The 22,798-nt window shown below is 43.4% G+C and overlaps 1 protein-coding gene across 13 annotated transcripts in view; it reads left to right on the top strand.

The window, feature by feature from the left end:
• The window catches only part of LOC140742052 (uncharacterized), a 194,965-nt gene that overhangs the window by 118,349 nt on the left and 53,818 nt on the right, over nt 1-22,798 (top strand). For 6 of the 13 annotated variants that reach the window (XM_073072782.1, XM_073072786.1, XM_073072788.1 and 3 more), the window contains one exon: nt 13,547-21,122. The exons of 5 other annotated variants lie outside the window; for them this stretch is intronic. In XM_073072782.1, the coding sequence (XP_072928883.1) occupies nt 13,547-15,597 (2,051 nt within the window). In that variant the 3' untranslated portion in view covers nt 15,598-21,122. Of the gene's footprint in view, nt 1-13,546; nt 21,123-22,798 lie in introns of those variants that run through there. 2 more of the 13 variants (XM_073072787.1, XM_073072792.1) reach the window with 2 other exon arrangements.

The following is a 22,798-nucleotide window of genomic DNA, read 5'->3' as shown; positions in this document are numbered from 1 at the left end:
CATTTGTGACACCAAATGGGACACGCAGGAAGTGATAGAGCCTGCCGCCCGCCTCGAAGGCGGTGTAGGGGCGGTCCTCTGGGCGGATGGGGAGCTGGTGATAAGCGGATTTCAGATCTATTGTCGAGTACACCTTGTACTGAGCTATCTGGTTGACCATATCCGCGATGCGGGGTAGGGGGTACGCGTCAAGCTGCGTGAACCTATTGATGGTCTGACTATAGTCCACAACCATCCTATTTTTCTGCCCAGTCCGAACAACAACCACCTGGGACCGCCATGGGCTTGTGCTTGGCTCAATGATCCCCTCCCCGAGCAGCATCTGCACCTCTGACTGAATGAAGGCCCTGTCCCCTGCGCTGTACCTCCTGCTTTTAGTCGCCACCGGTTTACAGTCGGGGGTCAGGTTGGTGAACAGCGATGGGGGAGGGATCTTGAGGGTGGAAAGGCTGCAAGTAGTGACAGTAGCACAGCTATCGGCATGGTGCTGGGCGGGATGTGTGGTTCGGTGTGTATGTGCATGTGGTAACGGGGTATATGGCGAAGTCCCACCAAACTGAGGATTCCTGACAGTGAGTGGTGGGAGGGGCCCGTCATATGCCATAGTCACACTTTCGAGATGGCTCTGGAAGTCCAGGCCCAATAGCACAGGTGCGCACAGTCGAGGCATGACCAGGAACTCAAAGTTCCGATATTCTGTGCCCTGCACCACCAATGTCGCTACACAACCTCCCCGGATGTCTGTGGAATGCGACCCAGAAGCCAAGGTGATCCTCTGACTTACCGGCCGTGTCACGAGTCCACAGTGTTGCACTGTGGCCGGGTCAATAAAACTCTCAGTGCTGCCTGTGTCCCTCCACCAGGATGTCCATCATCGACCTTGCGAGCTGGTGCGGAGCGCTTTGGTCGAGGGTTACGGTGGCCAGAGTTGAAATGCCGTCTTGGTGCCGGCAAAGATGGCCGCTCACATCCGGGCATGCAAGATGGCGGCCCCCAGGTCGCACACGGGTAGGTAGGGGTGGGGCATGGTGACGCCGGCAAAGATGGCCGCTCACATCCGAGCATGCAAGATGGCGGCCCCCAGGTCTCAGACGCAGCGCTGCTCGACCCCGCGCGCAGTTTAGACTTACAGACCTTGGCGAAATGGCCCTTTTTCCTGCAGCTGGAGCAGGTCGCTTTGCGAGCTGGACAACTGTTTCTAGAATGTTTCCGGAGCCCACAAAAGTAACAAAGTTTACTGCCTGACGAGGTCGGGGAGTTCGTGATACCGCGACTGGCAGCGGCGTCGGCGAATTCGCTCGCAGGAACCGGTGGCGGTGGGGCCAGAGACGTCCACGGACCCGGCGGGGAATCGCGCGGCTGGACTGCATCGGCGTAGAGCTGAGCAGCCTCCAGCGTATCAGCCGTCTCGATCGCTGAGCGTAAGGTCAGATCAGCTTTTTCCAGCAGCCGCTGGCGCACATCCACTGACCTGATTCCTGTAACAAAGGCGTCTCGGACCAAGAGTTCTGCATGCTGTTCCGCTGTGAGCGTTTTGCAGTCACAAGTCCGCACGAGTGCCTGTAGAGCTCGGAGAAATTCAGCAGTCGACTCCGTAGGCCGCTTTTTGTGCGTGGCCAAGTGATGTCTGGCGTAGACGGCGTTCACCGGCTGCAGGTACTGTCTTTTGAGGGTGTCAAGTGCCCCTTCGTAGGTCGAGAGGTCCCTGATGAATGAATAAACTTTTGGGGCGACTCTCGAGAGGAGAAGTCTGTGCCTAACAGCGGGGTCAGTTGCATGAACCTCCTCCAAGTATGATTGGAAGCATACAAGCCAGAGTTCAAAGGCAAGAGCTGCTTCAGGGTCCTGGGGGTCCAAATCCAAACGTTCCGGGCGTAAAACGGTTTCCATGCTTTAACTTCCAGTCAATAAAATTGATGCACCATCAATAACTCACGCTGAGACGTAGGAAGCGAGGTATCGGCTTTTATTGACTAGAAGAATGAACAACACTACATCCTGGGGAATGAGGCCGGGCAACAGGCCTCAGTCGCCTTTATACAGGGGTCTGTGGGAGGAGCCACAGGAGCAGTCAGCAGGGGTCTGTGGGAGGAGCCACAGGAGCAGTCCAGACAGGTATATCTAGTTCACCACAGTCTTGAGATGTCTAATAGAAATCCACACACGAAATGAACAGGCTGGAAACACTCAGTAGGTCAGTAGCATTTGTAGAAAGTTCGAGTTCATGTTTAATTGTCATTCAATCATACACATCAATACAGCTAAACAAAGCAGCGCTCCGCAGATCAGCAGTCACACACAGCATGTAGAGCACATGTAATTATGATCAGTTACAAAAAATAAACAATGATAATATACTCCGAGTGTCATGGCCTGTAAATTGCTAGTGCGTGCATATTGTCTGAAGCCATGTTTCTGCAGCAACAAGCCGCAGCAGTTCTTCATATCGTGCAGTACAGCTGCAGAAGCTGCAGGCTTGTCTTCCACTGAGCAAACTCTGGAGGGCGGCAGGTGCCAGCCTCCAACCCACCGTGGAAGCTAGCGGCATCTGCCAACTCTGGCATCTTTCTCGCCAACGAAAGAAACCAAGCTAATGTTTCAAATCCAAAATGAAAGTGTGAATAAGATGCCTCCTGTAGTTAGATAGGGCATCTAACTACATAACCATCCTTAAGACCATGAGGGAGAGAGAGCAGTTGAAGGAAATCAGATCAGCATATTTAAGATAATTGTTATAATCCTAAGGATTTAGTTCCCTTTGATTTATGAGTTAATATCCTGTTCAGTTGAAGGGATTTTAATTGTGGGCAATAAATTCCAGACTGTTTACAACATGCAGTCTAAGTTCCCATTTCCCCTGAGGTGGGGGTAGTCTGCATAGTGCTGTGTAAGATTTCTACTCACTTCCAGTTTCCTTCTTAAACACTGAGGGTGAGCGTGTACCACCTTCCTCACCCCACGTTCCCTTTCTTGTTTGCAGGCGGATGGGTCACTGGGCAGGGAATGAGGATGGGGTGGGATGAACATCAATCTGCTGTCAGAAACTGAGTGCTGCTTTTGTTGGCTCCCTTTAAACAGCCATGAAAATGCAGTGGGAAGCTTAAAGAGAACCTTTCTGTCTCCTACATCTTCAGCAACCATTACACAAACAGGAGAAAATCTGCAGAAGCTGCAAATCCGAGCAACACACACACAAAATGCTGGAGGAACTCAGCAGGCCAGGCAGCACATGGATAAAAGTACAACCAAAACCCTTCAGCAGGACTAGCGAAAAAAAGCTGAGGGGTAGATTTGAAAGGTTGGGTGGGGGTGGAGGAGCAAAACACCAGGTGATAGGTGAAACTTGAAGAGGAAGGGATGTGGCAAAGAGCTGGCAAGTTGATTGGTGAAAGAGACAGAAGGCCATGGGAGAAAGAAAAGTGTAGGCAGGGTGGGGATAGAGGAGCACCAGAGGTGGGCAAGGAGATAAGATGAGGGAGGGAAAAGGGGATGGGAAATAATGAATGTGGCCACCCATTTTAATTCCACTTCCCATTCTACCATTCAGGGCCCTAAACAGTCCTTCCAGGTGTAGCAACACTTCACCTATGAGTCTGTTGGGGTTGTATACAGTTGGCCCTCCTTATCCGCGGGTTTCACATGTGTGGATTCAACCAACCGCGGATCGGGAAAACCCGGAAGGTCTCTCTACAGCACTCATTGCTTGAGCGTGTACAGACTATTTTTTCTTGTCATTATTCCCTAAACAATACAGTATAACAACTACTTACATAACATTTACATTGTATTAGGTATTAAAGTAATCTAGAGATGATTTGAAGTATACGGGATGATGTGCATAGGCTACTGCAGATTGAGAATTGAAAAAAATGGAAGTTCTCTAAGTCGGAACAGGTACATTTGGTATTATTTAACGTCAGTTAAATGTTTGTCAGTCTATAGTATATATTTTACCTTTCTATGCATATAAAACACTTAAGAAACGTATGTATTTCAATAATTAAACCATTGTGTTGCTTAGTAATAATTGTAGCTTTCATTGGGGCAGGGCCTTCACATGCTCCATTATTCTCAGTTTATCCTTTAAAATTGTTTCGATCGTTGACCAACTGTAGCCTACCGCTTTTCCAACGACCAATGACATTTCACCTCTTTCTGATCACTTTATCATTTCCATTTTATTTTCAATCATGATCATTTTCTGGAACACGGGCGACAGGTCCTGAGTTCCACCGGGTCTTAAAGTCCATCGCACTGAGACTGGTTAAATAAGCTCCATCGCTCAGCCTATTCTCATAAGGCATGCTCCTCAATCCAGGCAACATCCTTGTAAATCTCCTCTGCACCCTTTCTATGACTTCCACATCCTTCCTGTAGTGAGGCGACCAGAACTGAGCACAGTACTCCAAGTGGGGTCTGACCAGGGTCCTATATAGCTGCAACATTACCTCTCGGCTCCTAAATTCAATTCCACGATTGATGAAGGCCAATACACCATACGCCTTCTTAACCACAGAGTCAACCTGCGCAGCTGCTTTGAGTGTCCTATGGACTCAGACCCCAAGAGCCCTCTGATCCTCCACATTGCCAATTTTACCATTAATGCTATATTCTGCCATCATATTTGACCTACCAAAATGAACCACTTCACACTTATCTGGGTTGAACTCCATCTGCCACTTCTCAGCCCTGTTTTGCATCCTATCAATGTCCCACTGTAACCTCAGACAGCCCTCCACACTATCCACAACACCCCCAACCTTTGTGTCATCAGCAAACTTACTAACCCATCCCTCCACTTCCTCATCGAGGTCATTTATAAAAATCACGAAGAGTAAGGTTCCCAAATTAGATCCCTGAGGCACCCCACTGGTGACCGACCGCCATGCAGAATATGACCCGTATCCGCAGGGGGTTTGTCCCAGAACCAATCCCCCCGCAGATAAGGAGGGCCGACAGTACCGTGTCGGTGCTCCCGGTGTGGCCTCCTCTATATCGGTGAGACCCGATGTAGTTCGGGAGACTGATTCACTAAGTATCCATGTTCTATTTTAATTCCACTTTCCATTCCCATTCCAATATTTCTATCCATGGCCTCTTCCACTGACAGGATAAGGCCACACTTAGGTTAGAGGAACAACACCTTGTATTCCATTTGGGTAGCCTCCAACCTGATCGCATGAACATTGATTTCTGAAACTTCCAGTAATGCCTCCACCCAGCTCCGCTCCTTCACTATTTCCTATTTCCTTTTCCCTCCCTCACCTCATCTCCTTGCCCACCCATCGCCTCGCTCAAGAGTTCCTTCCCCCCTTTTCTTTCTTCCATGGCCTTCTGTCTCTTTCACCAATCAACCTCCCAGCTCTTTATTTCATCCCTCCCCCTCCAAATTTCACCTATCACCTGTTTCTCTCTCCCCTCCCCCCACCTTTTAAATCTACTCCTCAGCTTTTCTTCTCCAGTCCTGCTGAAGGGTTTCAGTCTGAAACATCAAATGTACATTTTTCCATAGATGCTGCCTGGCCTGCTGAGTTCCTCCAGCATTTTGTGTGTTGAGCAATTATTACTTGTACAAAATTTGAATTTTCTATCGACAATATTTTTATTGTTTTTTTAAATAAAGAGAACATAGTGTAAAAGAGAATTATGTAGTGCATAACAAATGTACAATTCACATTTATGAAAGGGATGCACCCAGAGTACAAACATTATCACCCCACCCCTCCCAGTCCCCCACTCCAAGCCATCAATGCATTGGCAAAAAGGGTTAAACAGAACCTTTGTCCCCACAGAGCTGCAATGGTATAGAGAAGGTGTATTTTTCTAATACATAGGCTGTTGTATGATAACAAATCTGAGCCTGAAGCGTTTTACTGGAAAATGCTGGAGGTCAGGGATTTTGGAACTTTATGTCAGAATTGAGGATTGAATAGTGGACCTTCTCAAGGTGTGGACTGCCACTGAGCATGGGTGGGCGGGGCAGCATCCCTCCACCTGAGCAAGACTACGTGCCTGGCCAAAAGAGAGGCAAAAGACAGTATGCGACATTTGGTCGGACTTAGGTGTGTGTCCCCCTCTCCGGAGTGCCGAGAAGGGCAATCAAAGGGTTAGGTTCCAGATTGTAATGAAGTATTTGGGATAGAATTTGGAAAACATCTTTCCAGTATTTTTCCAAGCTAGGGCACATCCAGTACATGTGAATAAGGGAAGCCTCACCCCTTTTGCATTTGTTGCAACAGGGATTAACATCTGGTTAAATGCAAGATAATTTAGTTTTAGACATATGGGCCCTGTGTACGACCTTGAACTGTAAGAGGCAGTGGCGGGCACATAAAGAGGTTGAGTTAACTAATTTGAGGACTTCATCCCATACGTCGTCTGACTTTGAAAAATTTAAATCTTGCTCCCAGGCAGTTTTAATTTTGTCAAGAGAGGCTCGCCTCAGAGCCGCCAGCTTATAGCAGATAATACAAACCCCATTTCCAGAAAAGTTAGGATATTTTCCAAAATGCAATAAAAACAAAAATCTGTGATATGTTAATTCACGTGAACCCTTATTTCACTGACAAAAGTACAAAGAAAAGATTTTCAATAGTTTTACTGACCAACTTAAATTGTATTTTGTAAATATACATAAATTTAGAATTTGATGGCTGCAACACACTCAACAAAAGTTGGGACAGAGTTAAAATAAGATTGAAAAGTGCACAGAATATTCAAGTAACACCGGTTTGGAAGACTCCACATTAAGCAGGCTAATTGGTAGCAGGTGAGGTATCATGACTGGGTATAAAAGTAGCATCCATCAAAGGCTCAGTCTTTGCAAGCAAGGATGGGTTGTGGTTCACCCCTTTGTGCCAAAATTCGTGAGAAAATTGTTAGTCAGTTCAAAAGGAACATTTCCCAATGCAAGATTGCAGAGAATTTAGGTCTTTCAACATCTACAGTACATAATATTGTGAAAAGATTCAGAGAATTCAGAGGCATCTCAGTGCGTAAAGGGCAAGGTCGGAAACCACTGTTGAATGCACGTGATCTTTGAGCCCTCAGGCAGCACTGCCTAAGAAACCATCATGCTACTGTGACAATTATAGCCATCTGGGCTTGGGAGTACTTCGGAAAACGATTGTCACTTAACACAGTCTGTTGCTGCATCCAGAAATGCAACTTGAAACTGTGTTACGCAAGGAGGAAGCCATACATCAACTCTATGCAGAAATGCCGGCGAGTTCTCTGGGCCCGAGCTCATCTCAGATGGACCAAAAGACTATGGAACCGTGTGCTGTGGTCAGATGAGTCCACATTTCAGCTAGTTTTTGGAAAAAACGGGCATCGAGTTCTCCGTGCCAAAGATGAGAACGACCATCCTGATTGTTATCAGCAAAAGGTGCAAAAGCCAGCATCTGTGATGGTACGAAGGTGCATCAGTGCCCAAGGCATGGGTGAGTTGCATGTATGTGAAGGTACCATTGACTCTGAGGTGTATATTAGGATTTTAGAGAGACATATGTTGCCATCAAGGCGACGTCTCTTCCTGGGACGTCCATGCTTATTTCAGCAGGACAATGCCAGACCACATTCTGCACAGGCTACAACAGCGTGGCTTTGTAGACACAGAGTGCGTGTGCTTGACTGGCCTGCGCCAGTCCAGATCTATCTCCTATTGAAAATGTATGGCGCATCATGAAGAGGAGAATCAGACAATGGAGACCACGGACTGTTGAGCAGCTGAAGTCTTATATCAAGCAAGAATGGACAAAATTTCCAATTGCAAATCTACTACAATTAGTATCCTCAGTTCCAAAACAATTAAAAAGTGTTATTAAAAGGAAAGGTGATGTAACACAATGGTAAACATGCCTCTGTCCCAACTTTTGTTGAGTGTGTTGTAGCCACCAAATTCTAAATTTGTGTATATTTACAAAATACAATTAAGTTGGTCAGTAAAACTATTGAAAATCTTTTCTTTGTACTTTTGTCAGTTAAATAAAGGTTCACGTGAATTAACATATCACAGATTTTTGTTTTTATTGCATTTTGGAAAATATCCCAACTTTTCTGGAAATGGGGTTTGTAGATACTAGACAATTACGCGAAGGATTCATACAGAGAAACAAATCAATGACGTTTGTGTCGGGTGTCTCAGGGAAGTTTGGTATCAGAGGGTGGATAAAATGTCTAATTTGCTAATATCTAAAGAAATGAGTGTTGGGTAGATTAAACTTTGCAGACAATTGTTCAAATGATGCAAAACAGTTGTCTAAAAAAAAGATCTTTAAAGCATCTGATGCCCTCTTTCTGTACCAGTCTTGAAATGTTGAATCACGTATAGAAGGCTGGAAGAGGTGACTATGTAGAACAGGACTTGAAAGAGAGAAGCCATGGAGACCACTACGCTTTCTGAACTGAGCCCACACTCTCAGGGTGTGCCTGATGACAGGATTAGCAATTGGTTTAGATGTACGAAAAGGGAGTGTGGATCCAAGAAGTGCAGAGATGGAAACGTTCTTAGTAGAGTTCAGCTCCATTGTCACCCATAATGGGCAGTCAGACTGATATAAAAATGAGACCAAAAGATGAGACAACAAATGTTAGCTGCCCAGTAGTATGAGCTGAAATTCAGCAGAGCCATGCCCCAACACTTTTAGATTTTTGAAGATGAACTTTATTCAGTCGGGGACACTTGCCCTTTCATAGGTAGGATGATATGACTGAGTCTAGCGAGTCAAAAAAGACTTAGGAATGAAAATTGGTATGGATTGAAAAAGTTATAAAAATTTAGGAAGGATGTTCATTTTGACAATGTTGATTTGGCCCATCAGGGACGTGGACAGGGGTGACCACTGTACTAGACTTTGTTTTTGTTTTTTTTAACAAATTAGTAAAGTTTTCTCCAAAAAGACACTTATATTTCCTTGTCACCAAGGTAAGTAAATTGGTTATTCACTACCTTAAAAGGGAGGTTATGAAACTCTAACATTTGTGCTTCTCTATTTATTGGGAAAAGTTCACTCTTGTGTAAGTTTGTATCCAGAAAACTGGTGAAATTTGTGAAGGAGTGAGAACATGGGGGGTAAGGAGGTGATTGGGTTTGATATAAAAAGTAAAAGATCATCAGCATAAAGGGAAACTTTGTGCTCAACTCCCCCCCCCCCCCCCCCCCAGGTCAGGTCCGCACAACTACGGAATGCAATTGCCAGTGGCTCTATGGCCAGATCAAAAAGTAAAGGGCTTAAAGGGCACCCTTGGCGGGTTCCACTTTTGAGGTTGAAGGGTTGGGATTGCTGAGAGTTGGTCAAAACAGAGGCGGTGGGATACGAATATAACAGTTTAATCCACATGATAAAACTTCGTCTGAAATCAAATTTTTCTAAAACAGCGAAGAGGTAATTCCATTCCACACAGTTGAACACTTTCTCTGCATCTAAGGAAATGACACATTCAAGGATTCCAACTGAAGGTGAGTATAAAATATTAAAGAGGTGGCGTATGTTAAAAAAAGGGAGGCGGTTTTTGACGAAGCCAGTTTGGTCTTCAGAAATAATTGAGGGTAGGATGTTCTCCTGTCTACAGGCCAAGACTTTAGCTAAAATTTTGACATCAACATTTAACAGAGAGATTGGCCTGTATGACAAGCCCTCTGTTGGATCCTTGCCTCTCTTCACTAGAAGAATGATGCATGCCTCATTAAATGATGCTGGTAATGTACCTTGTTTAAACGAATCAGATAGAACCAAGGTTAATTGGGGTAAGAGCAGTGACAAAAATTATTTAAAGAATTCTACAGGAAACCCATCAGGTCTTGGAGATTTACCAGTTTGCAGTGACAAGATGGCTGAGGATATTTCCTCTAATGATATTGGCTCATTCAGTCTCATTTTGAAATCAGGAGAGAGCGTGGGGATATTTAAGCTGTTTAAAAAATTCTCGACTGAAATCTTATTGTTTGAGGATTCAGAAGAATAAATTCCAGATTAAAAATTCCTGAAAGTGTCGTTGATTTCAGAATGACTCGAGGTGAGGCCTCCGTTTTCCATTCAAAGTTTTGTGATGACAAGATTTAAATTTTATCCAAATCTGATTCTCTGCTGTTCACGTTTCTAATACGTACAGACAAACACTACTTTTGCTTTCTGGTTGGCTGTTTTGAGCGCTGTTAGCCACATTTCAACCAGTCTGGAGAAATGATGAACATTTAACTGGGTTATAAGCTCTGTCTGGTTAAACTTTGACAAACTTCTGTAGATGCACAGTGGTCCTAACTGGTTGTGTCACAGCCTGGTATGGAAACATGACATCTTTGGACTATTTTTACTGTGCCCATGGTCTGTTTTTTTTAATCAATTATGCTATTGTTTGCACTGTTGTAACTATGTGGTTTTGTGCAGGTCTTTGTAGCTTTAGTTTTTGGTCTTGTTTTGTCTGGTGGATTTGGAGCTCCTTTCCAGGAAACGCGCTAAGACAGTAGCGCGATATTAATATGCAGCAGCCTCTCCGGACTCTGGATTGGGGATTGCCAAACGTTATGTGGATTTTCTGGTGTAGTCTGTTTTGTCATATGCTTTTGTGATATCATTCTGGAGGAATGTTGTCTCATTTTTTAACTGCATTGCATTTGTGGTTTCTAAATGACAATAAACTGAATCGGAATCTGAATCTGAAAAGGCTTCAGAAAGTGGGGGGTACAGCCTAGCCAATTGTAGGCAAAGCCATTCTCACCATTGAGCACATTTCTATGGAGTGCTGCCACAGGAAAGTCACATTTTCGCACCTGTACTATTGGGCAGGAGGTACAGAAGCCTTCAGTCACCACTATCAACTGATCCTATGACCTACAGACTTGCTTTCGGGGCTCTTTACAGCTCTTGTTCTCAGTGTTATGTTTTATTTGCATAGTTTGTCTTCTTTTGCAATGTGGTTGTCAAGTCATTGTTTATATTTAGTTTTTGTACTTTTTTCCTCTAAGTGCCTGCCTGAAATGAATCTCAAGGCAGTATATGGCAACATATATACTTTGATAATAAATTTATTTTGAACTTTGAATTAGTCCATTTTTACCAATTAGTACCAGTTTATATGAGATGTGAATGTGGCAGTCATGCTGCTGATGGAGAAGATGAATTAATGAGTTTTGGTTTGATAATATAACTGAAACTTTCTTCCAACAGTGCACATACTTGGAGATGTTTTAACAGGCATCATTCCCCTCTTACCCTCCAGACCGACTCTCGTACAATAACAGAATGGTGGAGCTGACTCAATGGGTTGAATGGACTAATTCTGCTCTAATATCTTATGGTCTATAACACACCAACTCAGCCTATATTATAACTGAATCTGCAATCTTCTCGCATCACCTTGAGTTGAAGCTGCTGTTAACAGAAAGATCAGGGATGGTAGTTCTGAAAATGAAAGCTCAGTCAATTTTCAAGTTCATGATGCTAGCACAGAACCCAACCATTGGCTTCACCCGTTGGCCAATTGTATATGGATTTTCATTTCATTTATCTTAAAATGATTCATAATCTCATTAATGCACTGCAATTTCATGGTCCCAAGCTATGCATTAATTCAGAAACAGAATCAGGTTTCATATCACTGGAATATTAGGTCTTTATTCTTTGGAGCGTAGAAGGTTGAGGGGGGACTTGATAGAGGTATTAAAAATTATGAGGGGGATAGATAGAGTTGACGTGGAAAGGCTTTTTCCATTGAGAGTAGGGGAGATTCAAACAAGAGGACATGAGTTGAGGGGCAAAAGTTTAGGGGTAACACGAGGGGGAACTTCTTTACTCAGAGAGTGGTAGCTGTGTGGAACGAACTTCCAGTAGAAGTGGTAGAGGCAGGTTTGATTTTGTCATTTTAAAAAAATTGGATAGGTATATGGACAGGAAAGGAATGGAGGGTTATGGGCTGAGTGCAGGTAAGTGGGACTAGGTGAGAATAAGTGTTCAGCACGGACTAGAAGGGCCGAGATGGCCTGTTTCCGTGCTGTAATTGTTATATGGTTAATATGGTGCAAAATTTGTTTTGCGGCAGCAGTTCATTGCCATCCATAATTATAATAAGAAATGTATTTAATAAAAAGAAAATTAATTAAGGAAAAAATATCGAGATAATGTTTCTGGGTTCATGGTCTATTCAGAACTTTGATGGCAGAAGGAAAGAAGCTGTTTCCGAAACACTGAGTGTGTGTCTTCAGGTTCTTGTACTTCCTCCTTGATATCAGCAATGTAAAGGGGACGTGTCCTGGGTACTAATGTGGAAACTGTCATTGACCAGGTGGAAATACACAGTAGGCTTGGAAATGTGTCATCTGACAGACCTGTTCCATAGTTTTTAATTAAATCATGGGAGAGCCAGCATTTATTGCCCATCTCCTAACTATCTGAGAAGCAGCAGCAATTAGAGACATCTTCTTGAAAGGCTTCTGCAGATCTGGATTTAGCGGTTTCATGACAAAGGTCTGAAATTTTGTAAAGTCAAAATAAAAAAACAAAATGATTAAACCTCACTGCATTTTGAATCGGCATCATTTTGCCCAAATGGATAACATAACACAAGCACATGTAATTGACACTATTTAAAATCTGTTCACTCCAAGCACAGTGTGGTGTCTAGTAGCCACACAATTACACACGACAGATGCTAGTTTGAAACGGCTTGGCAACAGTCTCCTGTCCCAATTAAGTGGCATAGTGTCCCAAAGAAGTGAAGGGAATTTCAGCTATTTTCTCAATTAGTTTCTATTCTTTAAGAGTTCTCCCAAATAGGCAGCTGCTTGTACTAACCAATGATCCAATTAACCGGAATCCACTGGTGATACTTCTTTAACAGCAAGCAGAAGCTCATGAAGAATCTTGGCCCAAAATGTTGACTGTCTTTTTCCTTCCATAGACACTGTCTGACCTGCTGAGTTCCTCTACCATTCTCAGTTACTAGTCCAGTACTGTGATTCTACCATGCCTCTTTTAAAATGCAGCTTTTAGAACCCCTGTGCTCAGCTAACTTGCTTAGAATAGATACAGTGTACTTCATCAATTGATATGGGGGAGGAAGTGAAAACATTATCCAGGTTTTCAGTAAATAGTTATAAACTACGTATTTATCAAAATGATGTTGATAGTTTACAAAATATTTCAGATCTATTTGTTGATGTACTGGGAGTAAACAGACCAAAATAATGTGCTACACTTAGTCAATATTCTTCGGCATTTTAGCTCTGAGAACTGGATCATCCCTGCCACTTTAATGTTGCAGTTAGCATGACACTCAGGGGTTCGGAGTTCATTTCCGGTGTCCTCTGTAGGCAAGTTTGTACATTACTTTCCATGTGCACGTGGGTTTCCTCCGAGTGCTCTGGTTTCCTCTCACAATCTAAAGATGTACCGGTTAATAGGTTAATTGGTCATTATAAATGGTCCCACGATTAGGCTGGGGTTGTTGTCTGGAAGGGCTTATTCAGCATTATATCTCTAAATAAATAAAGAAAGGCCATGGCTCTCAGTGACCCTCACAATAATATCACTGATATTCTCTTTTACAGGGAACGACACTCAAACACCGACAATGAAAATAGCTTCCAATACTTCGACTGGTGTCAACACAACTTCTCCCAAAGGACAGGACACTCGCAATGGGCCGGGACGGAAATGGATAATACCCACCAATACCCAAATGCCAAATCACACTGTAGACTCCAAGATGGCTACTGGCAATCATTCCGATAAAACTGGCTCCCATTTCGAACTCTGTTCCACACTGGACAGGGACTGTGTATTTAATAAAACATTCACCCAGTGGAAACAGATGAAACAGACTTTGGGATTTGCTTGGGAAATGCACATTTATGGAGCAGGAGTACTCTTTGTTATCCTCATGGTAATATCATTAATTAATTTGATTGGCTCTCCAATTTTGTCCATTCCAGACCTTCATTATCTCATGGCAGCTAATGCCATGCTATTTGCATTGGCCCTCTTAAGAGCAGTGTACTTGTTCCTTGATCCGTATGGCAGCAAGTTCAGACTTCCCCTGATAAGTGGTTTGATGCTGTACAACATCACATTTCCCCTCCTCATCACTACTTTTGGCATTCTGACACTGCTCTTACTGAAGATGGGGGGTCTTCAGATGCTCTCCTCAAAATTCCAGAACCCCACCACCCTGTCCATGATTGCTGCTGTCCACTTCATTGTGTTGATAAGTGGAGATCTTCTTTACCTCCTGGTGAATCCCGCTGTGAACGTGGTCCTGCATGTCTTTTCTGTCTCGTGGGCTTCTTTTCTGATCACTGCCTTCTTCCTCAGCTACCGCAAGCTCCAGAGTCATTCTGAAGCCACTGTGCAGCAGATTCAGAAGCCAGTCATTGATAATGAGGAACCAGTTGAGCGACAGAATCATGGAAGAACATTAAAGCAGCTTTTACTCTCCACAAAGGTGATGGCAATTAGTGCTGCTTTTGGGTTTCTTTGTTGCGCTCTTCATGTCTATGCCACGCTTTGGAATTATGGACTATTAGGAGAGAAGGGCCAGTTCTATTGGGCATGGTGGTTCGCTCAGTTCTGGTATCGGAGTTTTGAGATTGCAATGTCCTTTGCCATGAGTTTCGTGGCTTCGTATGCCTTCTGCCAGCAACATGCCAGACCTGACCACACCTGCTGGAGGAAGATTGTTCAATATTTCCGCCAGTATAGGAAAAATGAGGTGCCAGAGTACCCAAACAATTGCTTTGACTGGTCTTCTGGGACCCAGGACAGGATAACGGGCAATGATATCTGCAAGAACCTTCTACATAACCGGCCTGAGTCCATGCCTCTTAAAACAATTAATGGAACTAATCAAGAAAAACCTGCCAAGAGTTACTATAACAACAATGGTTCAATCATCTCGCTGGACCACAGACCCAAAATTCCGGTTCTGGGACCCAAATCTCACAATCTGCTGCTGGGCCGCTCATTTACCAGTATCTGCATTGAGAAAGAGTCTTCTGTGTCTCTCAATGAGTTTGACCTACGCCCACCTTCACCCATCAACCTCAGCCGAAGCATCGATGAAGCACTTTTCAGAGAACACATAGTCAGAGACAGCCTGTTTAATGATTCTGGTCTTCAGTGTCCCAGCCACATGACCATAGAAGACTCCCGCTCTTCTCTGAGAGTGCACAAGGTGTCTGATCAGGGTAATGTTACAGTGGTTCCACTGGATTTTAGGCGTCGCAATAGTGACCCCGACTATATGCACAGTGTGGCCAAAAGCAGCTCGCTAAGCAACAACCAAACAGATACGTCAAAGCAGTCAGCCCAGGATATCGACAGCAACCAAGCTTCCAGCAGACTGCACAGGTCCGCATCAGGAAGTTCCGTGGACAGCATTTCCAGGACATCCTTTGGAATCCACTGGTACACATGGACACGTGAGCGTTCTTCAGAGGAGAGTGCCCCATCTGCCGATCCAGCCAGTGAGAGTCTTCTCTCTCAAGACAATCCTGAGGTAAATTCAAATACTGAAGACTTCGATCTTGAAGCAAAGAAGAGCTTTATAGATGTCAGGGTGACTGATGATGTCAGTCTTTCCAGTGACACAATTGAACTTTAATACTTGGATGGAGATGTGATTTATTTAATAATGTGGGAGGAAAGGAGCAGATCTGCTGGAGGAATAAGGTAACTGGTGTTATCAGTGATGAAAGGCTCTTGGTTACCATCACTGGCTGAAAGAAGTACAGGAAGGAGCAGTCAAGAATTGAAATTTGACTATCGTTTCAATGTGTGGCTGTGAAACCCATTACTTACATGTTGGCACCAAACCTACTTCTCCGATTTATTAACGTACTATCTTACAAAACTCTCCTCACCTCAACTGCAGTTCATCCTGACAATAAGCAGTGGGGTGTTTGCACTTCAATGAGCTGGGGTGAGAATGATACCAATCTAAAAACATGCTGAAACGATGTTATTTACTAGATGTTTTTTTGTGAGTTGGAAACCAAACCAATAATGATAATGCTCTGCAAATTAAATATTTTGCACTTTTTCAATTTATCAGAGAGATCAATATACTAGATTTTCTATGGACACAGTAATATTGCCCTGGGAACACATCAGGAGACCAGCCCATTTACCAACGGTCACCTTACTTATATATTCCGTAGTACAGGCCTCACCATCAACACTCTCATTGAAGAATTTCTTTTTGAAGAGCAAGAATATATGCTAAAACACAAGTCAGGTAGAGACGGAGGCACTCTAGTTTTCCATAGCCAGATGGCGAGAGAGAGAAAGCGAATGAAAGGCAGAAAGGAATAACAGTAGCTTTACACAAACTGGAATTGGAATCCATTCCATTTTCAATTGTCAGATTTCAGAAGCAAATGGAAACACCTACAGATCTTTGCTTTGAAGGAATCACCCAGTTTGCAATCCAGTGTTTATTCAGCTTCCTTGTATTCACCTGTGATTAATTTGCTCACAGAAAATCTGAAATGAATCTTCTAAAGTCTGTTTCCCTAGATGAAATTTTAGTTGCAAATGTAAGTCATTTGTGTTTTACATATGCCATGAATTATTTTCAGTTTCCATCCATCATTTTTAACCATGAATGGATGGGATGACTCCTCACAAATTCCTGCCTTCATTTTTTAAAAAAGTCAGTGGAAAATAACTTTTCATCCTGTGTCATGTCAATGATTTTAGCATGTTTTGCCTTGCTTATTCACATGCAGCTTAAACCAGGACCTATTGTGCCAGGATATAATATATTGTGAAGAGACTGAGAAAGTCCATTGGTTAAGGAAGCAGAATGAGAACTGAGCAGGAGAAGAAAGAATCTCAGAAGCCAATCACTGACATTAATCCAATAGTTTTATTTGCCCAAAGGGAGCTCACTCGTTTTAGATCATGTAACTTCTTATTTCTTCTTCTTCGGCTGTCCATCGGATTCGATGTTGACTGCGCTGAGAGTTTAGTCTCTGCAGGCACGTTTATGGGCCACAAGACCAGCATTGGATCGGCACTGTCTCCCACATCGACACCATCCAGAAACTCTACTCCAACACGCCTTACACAGTAATAAGACAGACGGTGTCGTGCCCCCACCATACAGTCTCTCTGGGCTTCCAGATCTGATGCTAAGTGGTACACAGGAGTGTAACAGACTTAGCGGATAAGGAAACTGCCCCACAGTGACAACTAACTAGTCTAGTGATGCCATCTGTTGACCAGCACTCTGGTTCCTCCGCTTGCCACCAAGGTGGCTGTACCATTGACCCTTTTGGATTCATCTGCCACATGACACCATCAGATGCCCTGCTGCCGGCGTCCTTGTTGGGTGCAGCCTTTGCCTGAAGAGGCATAACCTACAAAGTAGCAAAGGCATGCTTACCTCCTTGACTTAGCCAGCCACGATCCTACTACCAGATCTAGTCTAGTAGTGTACCGATGGAACATCACCTTCACGGCTAGGTTAGACCTGCCAGAGAACGAATCTCTGCCGTACTTCGCTGATGTTCGGACAGTGTCACTCCTACGCCACAGTGAGGCGCCAAGGTAGGATTTTGTAGAAGATCATGTCATCTGTAAGGAGTCCTTCCCATGGAACATGTAAATTTTCTCCAGTTTCCTCCCACAGTGCAAAGATATATCATGTACCTTGGACCATTATTGAGCACATCATATGGATTCCATTCCATTTAGCCATTTTATTTATTTATTTTGAGAAATGGGTTCTTCCAGCCCTTCCAGCTGCACTGCCCAGCAACCCCGATTTAACCCTAGCCAAATGACAATTTGCCAATTAACCTACTAACAGATACATCTTTGGACCGTGGGAGGAAACTGGAGAAAATCCCTATGTTCCACAGGAAGGACTCCTTACAGGTGACATCGGAATTGAACTCCAAGCACCACTGCCCCGAGCTGTAATACTGTCACGCTAATCACTATGCTACCGTTATATTTTGGGTTTCAGTATGAGATGAAAAATGTTGGACACAAAATTCAAACTGGCCAACTATCGGATTATGGGATCTGAGCTCTCGTAAGGAATTCATTGGCTTTGTTCAGGATCAGTCGGATTCCCTGCTCCAACCTGTTCCAGCCAACTACCTCTCTACATCTGTGACTAGATTGATAACAATTAGCTCCAAGCACAGGAAGCGTCCCTGCTCAGTCGCCCTACAAAATACAGACAATCATGTTGAAGAGACAATCATCTAAAAGTATTGCTGCATCATTTGAGCATCAGCGTATAATATCACTAAAAAATGGAAACATAGTGTAATTGCATTGCTGAAGAATCCATAATATCAATGGATAGAGATAACCACATTCGTGGTGTCAAATGCCATTCACAGAGGGAGAGCTAATGAGAGATGTTTCCAGGAAATACCTGCAGAAGCTGATAAATAACCCCACTGCTTCTCAGATTTCTTCAAAGAAGATTGAAGACTTTTCTCCAGCCTTCCCTTTGAAAATTAACATAATGGGAAACTTAAGTGAGGACAGCATAGCAAACCTTTACTAGTAACCATGACTTATTTTTCAAACATACCTTCACAGTTTTAAACAAAAATAATGTTTGCAAGAATCCCAATCTCTGGGACAAGTAAGTTACAGTATTTTCAAAACAGCAATATCATAGCTTGCAACTATGGCCTTGTAAAAATACTGCTTACCATTTTCTTCCCTTTGAAGCACAGTATTGTATTTATATGACCACATGGCTCCATCTTTTACATACACCATTGCAGCAAGATGGATGGTTTATTGGAGAAGCAACTCCTTTTCTAAAGGCTCCCTTGAATAGACCTCTTCGCTAAGAAAATAAACATGCACTAGCTAAAGCTCAGCACCTTCTCCATGCAGGGAGTTGCTTGATGGACTTTCACAGCTGCAGTATACATGCCAGTAATACCATGCCAGCACCTGCAGTTGGAAGCGAAGAGTGGCATCGGCCGCAGAAACTGGTCTGTGATGCAAGAGGAACTAATATTGTCATTCAGGGGAGGTGGTGGTGTGGATGCATGGAAGGAAGTGCATGAATATGCATAACTGTATAGGGAACAATGAATGCATGGTTTTGAATCAGCAGGACAGACAGCATTTATGAAGAGATGATCAAAATTAATGTCTGTTTCTCTCGGGAAAAGGCGGTGGCACAGTGATGCAACAGGTAATAGCACACAGCTCCAAGTTAAAATCTGACCCTCTGTGCTGTCTGTTTGGGGTTTGCATGTTCTCCCTGTAACCAGGTAGTCCAGTTCACCGGTTTCCAGAAACTCCGTAGCTATTCTAGTCTCCTCTCACTTCTCAAAGGCAGGCTGGTATATTAACTGGTACTGTTAATTGCCCCTGTGGCTGTAGATGAGTGGCAGGAGAATCAGAGATGGTGGGGATGAGAGAGGGAATAGAAGGGACGGAATGAGACTGACAGGAGTCCTCTGATTTGATGGGAATTGTAGCAAAAATTGCTGAGCTGAAATGTCAAATTCATTCGTATATTCTCACGAGCATCCTTACAATTGGCATGATAAGTTTATTAAGATTTGATAGTGTTAATAGGTAAAATGCTTAAGTATCTTGATGTTTCTCCCTCTATAGATGCTGTCTGCCTTGCTGGATATTTGCAACGTTTACTGCTTTATTTTGGATTCACAGTATGTTCTTTTTGAATTAACAGGGAGACTGATGTTGGTGATGGGGTGCGACTGTTTGACTTGATAGGGTGGTGATAACAGAAGTGACATGCATATTAAAGTGAAGGTAATGGAGAGTATGCATCCACGAAGCCTTTAAGTTTGGGGTTGTTTGTGTTTGGAAGACGAGGAAGAAAGCAGCTTCTTGCAAATATCTTTTTGGAACTGCAGGTCATCTTTAACATGTCCTGCTCCTCCTCCTTAAGCCCGCCACCTTTACTGGGGCATAGGCTGCCAACAGCAGCTTGACAGAGGCTTGTGTCCTGGACCAGTTTTTCAAGTCATCCCCAGATATGGCTTACTGAATGATCCTTCCTCTCCCAGTGATGAGGTCCTTGGTGCTTCTGTTGGTGTTTCTGCAGCTCTGGATTTTTATGGGATGGGTTTGCTAGCCCCGTGCCCAAACCTCCTCCTATCACAGACGGGTTTGGGCTGTTCACGGTGGAGTTCTGACATGTCCTTGCAAGATTAATAATATTTTGTGATATTCAACTGTCTAAGATTAAAAACTGTACCTAAGTACTATTGTTTATGAATATTTCTTCTGTATCCTCTCACGAGCACCCTTACGATTGGCATGCTAAGTTTATTAAGGCTTAATAGTGTCAATAGGTAAAGTATTTCAGTGTCTTGATGTTTAAACCAGCAAGCAATTATTTGAAGTCTATTGAAGGGATTCATCAAGATGATAGATGAGAAATGTCAAACACAAATCAATAATGTCATTGTCTCCTAGCATAAGTCCTTTTTTTAAAATAAGATCATTTTCTTAAGGAGCCTGTCCTTTTCCAAAAGAATAATGTTCACATTGAAAGAAAGGACACCATTTTAACTTCATTATTCCTATTACAGCCTTTTGGCTAAACTGATCAAGCAGACCTTAATCTCCTGTGGCTTTCAATTGCATAAAATACTGCAGGTAAATTAAAGATGCGGTATCTCTCTGTTTCCTTTACTTTAAGCTTATTGCTCACAGATTTGATGGGTGGATGTTGCTAGTTGCTCCCGATATGGGTCGAAAGCAGGCCAGTCAATGTGTTAGTTATTGTGAATAAGCCTCAGTCATAGACTGGGAGCCACATGACTGCCATTACAGATAATACTGACATTAAAACTGAGCTTCCGGACTCATGTAAAGATGTGATCTGGACCCCGGAAACTCCATTAAAGAGGGATTATTGACTTGGAATTGTCTACAATGTTTAATTTTACTAGCACTAATGTATATTTTCATGCCTTTCTGATGGCATTACTGTGTGTGGCATTCTGTGCGATGCACTTTGTACAGCTGATGCACAGTGGTCATTGTCAAAATCTCCTGTAATGATTCTCTATTGCCTTTGTTGTTTTATAGCAAATTTACAAGACAGTAAAAGTATACTTTTTTACGTTTTGTTCACAAAATAAATGTTTTTGCTGGTTTGCAGCCTCTTTCTCCTTCTAATGAGCAGATTATAATAGATGTGAATGTGTTGTTCTAAAATGGATGAGGTGTGTATCTCCTGCTATCTACAATGGCTTGCAGTCTCTCCATTCAGGCTGGAATTTCTAAGGTGCTAGCAAACTTTCTCTACCTGTTAGAGTTATGCTACTGCAGCCCCTCTTGGGTAAACTGACAGCATCAATCAGTGAAAGCCTCAGTTTTGCAAGGTGGGAATTGTTTCACTTTTCATAAGTAGGAGCAGGGGTAGGCCACCTGGTCCATTCAGCCTGCTGAACCTCCTTTCATAAAATCACGGCTGATCTGGTTGTGGACTCAGCTCTAGCTTCTGCCTTTTTCCTAGAACACTTAATTCCCAATGCAAAGAAAATAATGCGGTATTCTCTACTGCTTCCCTGGCAAGAGAATTCCACGCTACTCTCTAGGAAAGGCAGCTTGTCCTTAGCGCCATCCTAAATCTATTCTCCTGAATCTTGAATCCCCTAGTTCTAGTCCACCTGCCAGTGGGAACAATTTTCCTGCCTCTATCTTATCCATTCCTTTCATAGTTTTATATAGTTCTATAAGATCTCTTCTCATTCTTCTGAATTTCAGCGTGCATAACTCAATCAACTCAGTCTCTCCTCATAGGCTAACCTCCTCATCTCTTCATCTCCTTTGAACCTCTTTTGAGGTTGCCCGTGAGAAAATGAATCTCAGGGTTGTACATAGTGACAGTCCAGATGAAGGGTCTTAACCTGAAACATCGACTGTCCATTTCTCTCCATAGAGAATATCTGACCCACTAAGTTCCTCCAGTGCCTTTGTGTGTTGCTCTACATTTTCTGATCTTGATTTCTATTCAGATAGACAAATGTATGTAGATTTTTTTCTGGCTTTTGATTTTCTCTTCAATCAGAAAGAACAGCTGCACTTCTTTCAATTACACTGGTGAATTGGCTCAACCCATCTCAAGGTGTGGATCAGACAGAAGCATTAGGGCCAGGTGCCTAGTTTGACCAAAGATATTAACCTTTACACATGTAAAGGTGGACAGTGGTGCAGCCAATAGTGCTGCTAGCCCACCAATGACTCGGGTTCAATCCAAAGCTCTGATGCTGTTCATGTGGAGTTTGCATGTTCTTCCTGTGACTGTGTGGGTCTTGCCAGGTGCTCTGCTTTCCTACAAACACCCTAAAGGTGTGCAGTCTGCCGGGGTAAGTGGCTACTGTGAATTATCTTCATATGTAGCAGAGTGGTAAAATTCAGGGGGAGGTCAATGAGAATGAGGTGAGAATAAAAATGGAATTAGAGTTCATGGGTGATTGATGGTTCATGTGAACTTTATGATCTGAAGAGCCATCTTCTCTGCTGTGTGAACCAATGACTCACTGAGGAGAGAGGTGCAAAGGCAATTAGTTACTCAGTGGGTTGTGGGCGTGCTATGATGGCACCAGAAGTGTGGCGACATTTGTGTTCACCCCAGCATATCTTGACACAAACAATGCATTTCACTGTATGTCTCGATGTAGATGTTGACAAATAAAGCTAATCTTTCATCATAGAAATTGTGGAGTGGTATTCAGAAATGGAGTCCAGCTGGATGAGGCAGTGGAAACTCATCCAAGCAATCTGAAGGAGACAAGAGTTTCAAGAGGAGACAATGCTAACAAACAGAAAGGGAC

Source organism: Hemitrygon akajei, chromosome 19 (assembly GCF_048418815.1).
Source record: "Hemitrygon akajei chromosome 19, sHemAka1.3, whole genome shotgun sequence".
NCBI classification, from domain to species: Eukaryota; Metazoa; Chordata; class Chondrichthyes; order Myliobatiformes; family Dasyatidae; genus Hemitrygon; species Hemitrygon akajei.
The sequence above is the reverse complement of the archived record's forward strand: the minus strand, read 5'-3'. Positions and strand labels throughout refer to the sequence as shown.